This window comes from Eublepharis macularius, chromosome 15 (assembly GCF_028583425.1).
Source record: "Eublepharis macularius isolate TG4126 chromosome 15, MPM_Emac_v1.0, whole genome shotgun sequence".
Lineage (NCBI taxonomy): Eukaryota > Metazoa > Chordata > Lepidosauria > Squamata > Eublepharidae > Eublepharis > Eublepharis macularius.
The window spans coordinates 24,148,681-24,160,778 of NC_072804.1; the positions used below are offsets into that span (position 1 = coordinate 24,148,681).

Here is a 12,098-nt window from a genome sequence, read left to right on the forward strand (position 1 = left end):
GTTTCTGGGCTGCAAGATGCTGCAAGATCCTTCTTCCTCTCCTTGACAGCCTTTTGCCCCCCTTCCAGAACAGTTAACCTCCCCTTCCCCAGAAGTGTGCATTTCAATTGGCAAACTGTAGGAAAAGCCTACAACCATTCCTCCCCTGAACCAAGTATGGCTGTGCTGGAAAGTGGCATTCTTTAATCTCCCAGCGTCTCCTCTCGTTTAGCCTCCTGACGTGGCATCCTCCTGAATTTGAGTTGATAGTGGAGCATTTGGGAAAGCAAGGCCCAAATTCCTGCTGTCAGACCGGTTGCTTGTGTTACTTTTCATCCCCAATGAAGCATGATGTCTCTCTGTAGCTTCACAGAGTATTCCCTAGGCATAGATGATGACTGGTACCACTGGCAGAGGTTGGGGTTTTGTGGCTGAGGAATATTGTATCATAAATATTCACGTGCAGTTTGGCAAGTCTGATGTGTTGCCTACAAATACTGTGCTATTTGGATGCAAAACACCAAAATCACCAGCCAGAGGAGGCTGGCTGGACCTGCCACTGAAATCAAAGGGGAATAAAAAGAAACAGCAAAAGATGAAAACAAGTGAACTGAAATGAATGTAATGAAATGAATATAATTAAAATGAGTGAAAATTAAAGTGAAATGACAATGATGGGATTGGAGGTGGGGGAAATGAACACGCACCCACCCACTTGCTATGAGTATAGGCTGTAGGGGCAGAATTAATTGCCTGTAAGGATGTTTCACCCTCTCTTCACACCTCTTCTTCAGACTCATGCTGTAAAACTTGCAGTTCACTCAGTCCCCCACAGCTACCATAACAACAACAACGTATATTATTGTTGCTGTTGTTGCTGCTGTTGCTGTTATTATTATTATATTGTTAATAACAACAATAATAACTTATATAATGTTTATATAATGCTCTTCCAGACAGATTAGTGCCCACTCAGAGCAGTGAACAATGTCAGTGTTCTTATTAACCCCACAATACATCTAGGGAGCTCAGGCTGAGAGGAGTGGCCCACCTGCTGAACTCATGGCAGTAGAAGGATTCAAACCATCAGAGTGCTGATTCACAGCCCAACCACTTAACCATTATGCTACAGCAGCTCATCCAGTCAGGACACTTCACTCGTCCATCCGGCCCCCTTCTTCTTTAGAGGCCTGCATTTTAAACCCTAGCAGGCATAAATTCAAAGCCTCACATTCATTCGTTGAACTAAAACACACAACAACATTTACATGACAAAACATACAACAGTGGCCCCTTAAATGAGGGTCTGTCATCCTTCCCATTTGCATAGCACCGTGGAGTCTCGCATGCCTTATCTCGGCAGTTCTTGCAATCAAAATATGATTGTGCGTGGGGAGGAAGACAGAGGCATCAGAAGAGGGGCTTTCGCAAAGGCAGTGAAGCTGGACTTAGGACTTCTTGGTTCCTGGCTGTGTTTGCCTCTGCTAAGATCAAGACCCCCTTTCATTCTCCTTTCCCAGGGCTTCCAGCTCCGAGTACTATTGCCTGGGACACTTGAGGAGTTTGTAGTGCTGGGTGTGTGGGAGTGGTGCCCATCCATGCACCGCCAACCAATCAATGTTCCTGTATCCCATAGCAGCATTATTGCTGGATCCTATATGGAAATAATGTGGCACAGGATTGTACCATGTACCTTTCCTTTTTGGTGCTCACATTTTGAACATACAGTGAACTGTTACAAACTAAACAAAATTCACTGGGGAGTTACATTGGATCTTCTTCCCGCGCTGTTTTGCTCCCATGTTCTTCTCTAGCAGGATGTTTCTAATAAGCAATCCAGGTCTTAGTGTTAGAGACCACCAAATTGTGCTTCGGAAGTCCTTTTTTCTGTGGGGCATCACTTTATATTGACCCTCTAAAGCCCTACCAAAGCACCCTCTGCGTTCTTATGACTTATAAACATATGGAGCAGAGGTCCATCAGTGGCTATTAGCCACAAGGTATAGATGGAACTCTCTGTCCAGGGCAGTGATGCTCTGTATTCTTGGTGTTTGGGGGAGTTAATCAGTGGGAGGGCTTCTAGTGTCCCTTCCCCACTGGCAGACCTCCTGAGGACACCTGTTTTTTTGGCCACTGTGTGACACAGAGTGTTGGAATGGATGGGCCATTGGCCTGATCCAACATGGCTTTTCTTATGTGGCCACAACATCACTGGCTAGGAGCAAAAGATGCCTTGCCCAGGCAACAGTAAAAGTCTATGCCTTGTTCCGAGGAGCCCATTTGTAACAGTGGGTTAACGTGGTTAGGTGTACACTAGTTTCTCTGCATGGGCTTTACTGTACAACTTCTTGCTATTGGTAATATTGTCCTTCAATACAAAATACAATCCAGACCCATAAATTAATTTTGTTTTAGAGCTGATCTGTTTTTAGTGAAACTGAATGGGACTGGATGAAATCCAGGTACATTACACTTGAAGCTTGGGGGGAGAAAGAGATGCGAGTCAAGAAGCCCTCTAATGACAGCACTCCTGATAAGGATTGAGCCTGTCAGAACTGATTCAGATATTTCCCCGCTGCTGACAAGGACCAGATTACTTGATGTTTTAACAAGTCAGTACCATGAGCGAAATAAGAACCTTTCTTAATCTTGTCACAACTGCAGGCTATTATAATTGAGTTCATTTTGCAGATGTAATATTATTTTTGGCCATTTTTGTTGCACAGAACTGAGCAGTATACGTAAGTATTCTATGAATCAGAAATCTAGATAATACCCATCCGATCAAGGTTAAATGTACTCAGCTGAGACCATACCCTGTTAGTGCTACAGTATGGCAAACATAGCCTCATAGAATATCAGAAGCCCAGGCTGCTGCTACAAACCTGGTTGTTGAAAGTGGACTGTGAAATGTATACATTTAGCATGATCTGCCTCTTTTGTGTAATGTTAGATACAGGGCTTTTTTTCAGCTGGAACGCGGTGGAACGGAGTTCCGGAACCTCTTGAAAATGGTCACATGGCTGGTGGCCCTGCCCCCTGATCTCCAGACAAAGAGGGGTTTAGATTGCCCTTTGTGCCATAGTGCAGAGGCAATCAACTCCCCTCTGTCTGGAGATCAGGGGGCGGGGCCACCAGCCATGTGACCATTTTCTCCGAGGGCAACCCACTGAGTTCCACCACCTCTTTTCCCAGAAAAAGAGCCCTGGTTAGATATATGTTATTTAAATACCAGCATGCTTTGGAAACTATTTTGCAGATTTAGACACATTTATATTAAGAAATGCGTTCACACTGCTTAGATTCCAAGGAATGACCTAGTCAGTTTTAGAAGGGAGATACTATAAAATCCTCTTTAAATTTATGTGTGCGGTAATGGGAAAATTAAGGATAATCCATATAAACTTTTAAAGCTACTCTAAAGAGATCTGTTTGGTTTCTCTTCCAGTTTCTAAAGGATCATGACCACTAATCCAGAATAAATCTGCCCCCCACCCCTCACAGTTGCCAAAGGTATACCATCCCGGATGACCTGTTAGGGGTCTCAGCCAACAACCTCCCACTTAAGGAGTGGATCTACAAGTCAGATGCAGTGATGGATCGGCTATCAATATTAAAATCTAAGGCAGCTCCGTGGTATAAACTAATCAGATTTGACCATTTAAGATCTCCCTACCTAGCCAGTATTTCTCATTATAACCTCAAAGTGTCTTTCACTGCTCTGCGCTTTCAGATGATGCAAACAGCTCTTTTGGCAGGGCGTTATTCTCACATCCCTAAGGAACATCGCACCTGCATTTGTGGATTACTTACAGTGGAGAACCTTCCCCCCTACCTACTTTATTGTCCATTATATAGTGTACCCAGAGCTAAACTCTTGGCCAGAATCCTATCAGTGACAAACACATATTTTGAAATCGAGAAGATCGTGTTTTTGTTATCTGACACTGATAATCATGTGTCCTATAGAGTCTCTCAGTTTGCACTCGCAGCCAAAAAGATAAGATCTAAGGTGGTACTGAACGAGGCTTTTTCGTGGTTCCTGGGATAGTTTGGCATACTGTACTGTTTTAATTAATTTTAATTAACCTTTACAAACTGATAATGGATTTAACTGTTTATTAGTCGATGTTTGGTAAATTGGGACGGCCTACAGCTATAGACAATAAACTCTTTGGAACTTTGGAACCACTAATCAAACTGGCAAAAAAGCTTTCTAAGCCTAGGTCAGAATCACCCATTGATTTTTTTCCTATCTTCATTTGCATAACTACAAGTATATTAAGCAACAGCTAGTCCAAGTAGTCCAAAAGAAATTTAGATAATCAGTAGCTTAAAAAAAATAACTTCCCAAGGCACCTGTTATAAAGTAATAGGCCCCTTTGCATCTCTTTTGTGATACCTGGTGTACATAATCTTACCAGGTTCTGGATATTGGAGGACAATTGTCAGAAATTTTAAAAAATGCCTTGTAGGAAATGAAAGTGTAGGAATGTGACACAGGGAGGATGAAGGAGCAGCAGCAAAGACGAAGGGAAGCTGGAGGCAAGGAACTAGTCGGAAGGCTGGGAGAATTGACAAATTCCCCTTTGCCCATTGAAGGAGGACTCATATTTCAGGGCAAGAGGGGTGGGGGATAGAAAGAGTGGCTGGTTCTAGGGAGCGAGCTTTAGTTTCAAAGTATTTCCAGTTGTTAAAATTGCTTTCTTTCTTGCTAGATTCATAGTGGAATAAAAGGAAGGGTATCTGACAAATTTGGAAACCCAATCAAGAACGCACGTATTGCAGTCAAAGGAATCCGCCATGACATTCTTACAGGTAACTGGGTTGAAAAAGCAGAGTAAGAACTGAACCATCAAAACTTTCCTATTGCAATGTCACATGACTTTTCCTCTGATTGCAGATGGAATATTATTTGTTTATTTTATATATATACTTTACCTCATTCGAAACCCATGCAAAGTTCAAACATGAAATCTAAAGTTGAACAGTTAAAAGTACAGCAGAAAACATGAACGTTACCAGCATAGTTAAGGAAAAGTGTCAGCGATTAGTACCTACTGACTGAAATGTACATTTTTGGAAATGGAGGGTGGGGGCTGCATTTTGGGATTATTAAGCTCCCCGCTAGTAGATAGCTGTGGATATGAGTGTGTGGGAGCACCTTTTCTTCTATGACTTGGAAAATAAGAATCTGTTTCTTTCAGCTGCTGATGGGGACTACTGGCGACTCCTGCCTCCAGGAACGTATGTGGTCAGTGCGCAGGCTCGTGGCTATAGCAAAGTCCTCAAGAGGGTAAATTTGCCCGCCAGGATGACCAGGGCTGGACGAGTAGACTTTGTCTTGCGCCCCTTGAATGGTAAACCCCCCCAAATTGCCCATGAGCTCATGAGAAGAGCACAAGAGCCGTATGATCCATTGGAGCACTTTGATCCTCACACGCAGCAGCATACACAGCCGGAGCGAAGAAAAGATGGAGAGAGGCCCTGGTGGTGGTCGTACTTCAGTTCAATGCATAACCACAAACCTCTGTGGCTGCTTAAATATCACTAAACTCTTTTAAGATGCACCCTTTATCTCCCAAAACCTAGCAGTCAATACTACCTTGGTTGTTAATGGAAGCATCTGAACCTAATTCATCTGTGAGTATGTCGTCTCACAGTTTTTCTCATTTTCTGTACTTATCCGCACATGTAAATGATGCCTATTAAAATTAGCTTGTTCTTAAAGCTGCATGTGAGACTGAGACTGTTTCTTTGTTTTGTGTTTTCCTCCTGCCAGTGCAGTTTGTCATCAGCTTTTATTAAGGATTTAAGTATCTGAGGAGAAATCTTTCTGATCCTTTAATGTGTTTTCATAAATGTCTTAACACATTCATTACTGGAAGCTGAAACACCCTTTAGGAAAAACTGGGAAAGACTCCCTGCCCCTCCTCTAGACCCATTACTTCTGCATAACTTGTTTCATTAATTTTTTCATCTAAAATGATTTCTTCAATCAATCAATCAATCAAGTACCTTTAATGGCATACAAAGATCTAAAACAGCAAACAAGTCACTATAAAATTACATAAATTTCAGAAGTCAATATATTTATACAAAACTTGTCCTTGGTAGGTAAGGCAGGATGACATGCAGTGACTTCCATATCAATTTATTACCTATACTTGGCAAGCTGGCAGTCTTCACTAGGAAAATAGCAGGGTGTTATGCACAAGGCTTGTACAGTACGCCAGAGGGATAAACCATGCAGCCAAGAAAGACTTGGGCTTTTCTGCACACTTGGCTTATTCTGGATTTTCTAAGCAGTCAATCTCAAAACATTGGAATCAGTTTGGGGGCGGTGCATCCACTCATCTGCCTCCCCTTTGCATTTTTACAGTTGTAGGGCCAGTTTATTTTGTTCTGTGCATGCCTTAAATAATCAGGATTTTCAAGTGCGGGTGCTGTCATCATCAGAGGCATAATTAGTGACTTCACAGCACCCCCTTATATTTTTGTGCATACTTATAATGTTATATGAATATAACGGCAGATTTTTTTTTAAATTAAGAAGATCAAAAATGGGGAAGTCTTTACATGGGAAAACCTAAACAGGGAGCAGCTCTGCCACTCATACCCAAGTCCCCCCTTCACAGATCAAGCTAGAGAGCATGGCCTGTGCTGACCCAGAGTTAGAAGGCAAACGCCAGCATCAGTGGGGCAAACCAACTTCTGTTGGGAAGGTGTCAAAGCAGCAGCGACATGCTTTTCAAACCTCTCATGCTGCTTTTTCTGGTGCCAGAAATGATCACTACCCCTTCCTCTTGGCCTCTCAGCCTTCATGGCTTTTGCACTTTAAAAAAAAAAAATTGTCATTTTCATGATGTTACATTGACCTACCGTTGTAACAATACATGCAGCAAGTTCTCTGAATTCCCAGCTTGCTTTCTTTTTTTAAAGTAACCCTTTCACTTGCAGAGATATAAGGGAAAAGGCATATCACCACAATGGAAAGGGTTAGAGACTTTTTTTAAAAAAATGAAAACTTATTTTAAAAAGATAGAAAACAAAACCAGGAAGGGTGGGAATAGTAGTTCGATTATGATGAATGTCTAATCATCAAAAAGAGGTTTGGAGGCAGGTGGAAATGGGCAGGACAAACAAAACTGAACGAAACATTACTGACAAGGAAAAAACTCAAAATCGGTTTCCAGAAAAAAATTGGAGTAAAAGCAGTCTCAAAAGAACTGGAAGACGGGGGGAAACCAAAAGTCCTGAAGTGAAAACTAAAGGGAAAAAAATGTATGCAGAGATCAGGGGGTAAATCAAAGCAGTATGAGGCCAGAACTGTTGGGGAAAGCTTGTGCAGAAAACTCCCAAGACAACCTCCTACAAGTTCTGGGTAAAAAATCTTAGAAATTTCTATTCATTACTGAATTCAGTTTAGGTAGAGTAGGAAAGTCATGTATGCTCATTTGTTTTTGCTATGACCTAAACTAGTTTAATCTGTATACTGGTGACAATTGCTTATCTAATAAATTCAAGAAAACTATTAGATTTATTTTAAATAAAGTTTTTAACTAAACCAATCGGTGAACATTGGCTGGAGAACATATGCCTTTCAATCTGAAACTGGAAATAAATAAGCAACTTTTTATTTTGTTTTCCTTTGACGTGAGATGGCTGGGATCTGCAAAAGTGAAAAGTTGAGGGAACTGTAGCAATGAGGCACAGAAAAAAATTCTCACTCTTAATTTTCTTTCCATCATTCATTAGTAAATAAGCCTCTATATTTATATAGCTTATCTATCTACAGAAGCCTTCATAATTGTGTAAAAGAGGCAGGGACAGCTTTCCTGGCTTTTTTCCAGCCAAGCTGATTTTCCCCAAAATGCTCTCCTATCCAGTAAAGATTCTGGAAATCTTTTTGTTTTTTTGTTTTTGTTTCAGCCCCTGATGGTTCCTCATATATCAGCTACTCCGTTTGCACAACCCTTGCCTCTCAATATTTCTCTCTATAGCCATGTGTCCAATTTTGTAATTTTATATTTACACACACACATGTCTACTAATATAAGATATGCTGATGAAATGGGCTTTAGTTCACAAAAACTTCATGTCACAATTTTTCGTACATAAATCAGTGAGAAATCTATCACAGTTCACCCTTGTTCCTTTATCCAGCACAAAAACCAGGGGCAAAATAGGGTGTTGTTTATATAGTGGTGCTGAATCAGAAGCACTGGGACTGATTTTACTGACATATTTTTTTAAAGGTTAAGTCATTTGTCATATAACATGAAGCATAATGCTTGCAGTAGCAAAGTTGTTTTTACAAGAGGCCAAGTGTCAGATGTTCCACAAATGCGATAATAATAAACAATTGCTTGAACCATGTTTAAAATATAATTAAATTTCTAATTATTGGGGGGTGGGGAGTAGTTCTAATTATTATTCTCAGATGTCATATATGCTTTAGTTAAGTCTAAAGCAAGATAAAAAATTGCAAAACCAAATTGTAGTGACAGACTTAAATTATGGTATTGTTTGAGTTATTTAATCCAAAAAGGCATTCACTATTTTACATTTATAGCCACAAATACAGATTACCATACCGTTATAGGGGAGGGGGGGAAATCACCCTTTCACTAAATAGAATGAGTAATTGGGAAACCTCCTAGCAATATACCCCTTGCCCAGCAGCACCTTAAAAGCCAGTGGGAGAAACACAGAAGGAAGTGATGCGCACATGCTGATGTCACTTCTAACGAAAACTGGAAGTGATGTCATGACATCGAGGGGCTGCTGTAGCATTTGTAAAATCTCAGTTGTTCAACTCTATGGTTAAACCACAGAGTTTTGGGCAAATTATAAGGCATTCCTGATATCATAATCTTATTTCCACTTTTTGCCAGGAAGTGATATGGCATGCTGGTGTGATGTTGGCTGGCACCTGTCCCCACCAATTAAAATTTCCTGGGGGTGCTGGGCCATAGCCTGGCTATATTGATTGTTCATAATATTAATGGAGGTTTGCTGGTCTACAATTAAATATGTTTCCTAGCCAGGGTAAGGTTGAGAAGGAATGAGACCAACATTTGAAAACTCGGTAGGGGTGGTGCTTGCCTTGCTCCAGCGCTGGCTTGGTTGATGGATAAGCATCTCAGGATAAGCAAGTGTTTGTCTTAGTTTCATAGTAGTGAAGTATTCAGCCTCTGAGTTTTTTAAACCTTTATTTAACTCATATAAACAATAATACAAGCTAGAAGAAACGTAAAACCATAAGATAGGTAAAGGAAAAGGTGCAAGTACTGTGCAATCGCTGAGTCATTACTGACTCATGGGGAGACGTCAGATCATGACGTTTTCTTGGCAGGCTTTTTGTTACGGGGTGGTTTGCCATTGCCTTCCCCAGTCATCTACACTTTCCCCCCAGGAAACTGGGTACTCATTTTACTGACCTTGGAAGGATGGAAGGCTGAGTCAACCTTGAGCCGGCTACCTGAACCCAGCTTCCACCAGGATCGAACTCAGGTCATGAGCAGAGCTTGGGCTGCAGTCTGCATCTTACCACTCTGCACCACAGGGCTCTTAAAACCATCAGATATAGGCAGGAAAGAATCATAAATCTGAACCATAAAAAGCAGAATCGAAACAACTCAACAATCTATTACAAACCCAAGAATCACAATAAACAAAAGTCTAAATTCCATTGCATTGGTGGGATTACACCTTTGGCACATAGAAAATCCAGAACTGGCTTCCATATTTTATCATACTCAAATAAAGGAACTGCTGTACGTAAATCTCCCCAAAATGGATTATGCATAGTCCTGTGCATCAAATATTGCTCCCAGATTTTCTGGTACCATTTTTTTGAGCAATAATCTCATGAGGGATTTCCAGTTTCTAGCAATAATGAAGCAAGCAGAGGTAAACAATATTGAAACAAGAGATTTAGTATTTCTGTCCAGTGAAGATTCAGCCCAAAAATCCAATAACAAAAATTCCGGGGAATATGGCAATGAAAGACCCACCATGTAGGATATCTCTTTATGAACCACTCTCCAAAAGTCCTGAACAAGATGGCATTCCCATCACATATGTAGGGGGTACAAGATCTCCAACATAGTGGCTCAAAGATCCACTATTCAACCTCCACATAGGTTATCTGCCTTGGCCCTGTCCCTTCTGAGTGGATCTATTGATCATCTCCCTATGTGGTGCATATTGCAGTTGTCCCGGGTGTGAGTAACTGTGACCAACTCTTGTTTGTTCTAGGAAAAGCTACAGCTGCCATACTGCTTGAAAATGAAATCCTGCTCTCAAGTCATAGTTGGCTTATGGTGACCCTTGGTAAGGTTTTCATGGCAAGAGACTAACAAGAGGTGATTTACCATTGCCTACCCCTGCATGACAATTCTGGGCTGTTTTCACACGGCCAGACACTGGGAAGATCGCGTGAATCTCACACTATAAAAGCGTCTTCCTAGCACAATTTCTCAGCACTTTTTCTGATGTCATCAGGCCATTAAAGGGGATCATGCCGGGAGATTGTGCTAGGAAGACGCTTCATGCTGTGAGTTTGTGCGATCTCCCGGGGCGCATGTGAAAATGGCCCTGGTCTTCTTTGGTAGTCTGCCATCCAATTACTAACCAAGGCAGACACTGCTTAGCTTCTGAGATCTGTCAAGATCAGGCTCACCCAGCCTATCCAGATCAGGGCGCCATACTACTTAAAACTGGGTAAAGACACCTCAGGCCACCGAAAAGACAACCTGTAAATACAAGTCTAATGTCACCCCCAAGATGTGAGGCTGCTCTTTCAGTGGGAGTTAGAAACAAGCTGACTCCTTAATCCCTGGCTGAGAGCCAGTTTGGTGTAGTGGTTAAGAGCGCGGGACTCTAATCTGGAGAGCTGGGTTTGATTCCCCACTCCTCCACTTGAAGCCAGCTGGGTGACCTTGGGCTAGTCACAGTTCTCTGGAGCTCTCTCAGCCCCACCCACCTCCCAGGGTGATTGCTGTTGTGGGGATAATAATGACATACTTTGTAAACCACTCTGAGTGGGCATTAAGTTGTCCTGAAGGGCGGTATATAAATCGAATGTTATTATTATTATTTCTGTCGTATCTGGAATACACTTCCATCCCCATGGTCTTCATACAGTTGATTGTTGCTTCCAAGCACCAGGTCAGACCATCCACAGGCTCGCTTGCCTCTGCTGAAGAAGAGTAACGGAGCTGACTGTTTCATGCATGTTGATGACAGCTCACTCCAGATCCCCTTCCCCAGCAGTCTCATTTAGCTATTAAACAGCAAAGGGATCTTGAGGGACCCCTCAGCGCAAGTGTCCTTGTCCCCCAGTACCACCGTCTAATACTGGTTGTCTAGATACTATTAAAACCACTGGAGCACAGTGTCTATTATACCCACCTCAGCCAGTCATAGTGTTGCCAACTCCAGGAGCTTTGGAGGGGTGGAGCCTGGGGAGGGAGGGACATCAGTGGGATATAATCCTATAGATTCCACCCTCCAAAGCAGTCATTTTTATAGGGGAGCTGTTCTCTGTGGTCTGGAGATCAGTTGTAATTCTGGGCCCCTCCAAGAGGTTGGCAAGTATAGCTAGTTTGTGCAGCATGGAAAGGAATTGTATTTGGGGACCTGGTTAAAGGTGAATGAGGTTACTTCATCTCAATTGCTAGGTGGCTTGGTACTTCAAAGCTCTCTAGGAACCCATTCAGAGAAACTGCTGCTTTCTCCTAAGGTGTGCTGATGGTTCCTCGGGCATGGACCTTAGGGCATTGTCCTCTGGGAATTATAGTTTGGCTGCTAGAGCACAGGTCCAAACTTTTAGCCCAAATGGAATGAATGACTGCCGCTTATCATGAAGATGGGAGTGTGAGCACATGGCATTCCGGGAGAAGGAATGTGCCGCGCAGAAGGTTCAGAGTAAAGAGACCGGATTGGCTGGCAGCCTCCCCCACACCCAGGGGAGACTTTTGCCTCTTCGATCTTCTAAATCAAACACTGAAATGGATCCTGCTCGTTTTTATTTCTTTAAAAAGTGCTAAATATTTGAAAATGGTTATCTGGATTGAAACCTCGCTTTCTGACTTGAAGGGATTCCTGAGTGT

The 12,098-nt window shown here is 42.1% G+C and overlaps 1 protein-coding gene across 1 annotated transcript in view; it reads left to right on the top strand.

Annotated features, from left to right (window-relative positions):
* CPZ (carboxypeptidase Z) overlaps positions 1–5,713 on the top strand; it is a 43,832-nt gene extending 38,119 nt beyond the window's left edge. Inside the window, exons 10-11 of the mRNA XM_054999469.1 lie at positions 4,698–4,797; positions 5,187–5,713. Of these exons, the coding sequence (XP_054855444.1) occupies positions 4,698–4,797; positions 5,187–5,533 (447 nt within the window). The 3' untranslated portion in view covers positions 5,534–5,713. The remainder of the gene's footprint in view (positions 1–4,697; positions 4,798–5,186) is intronic.
* The last annotated feature ends 6,385 nt before the right edge of the window (positions 5,714–12,098 follow it).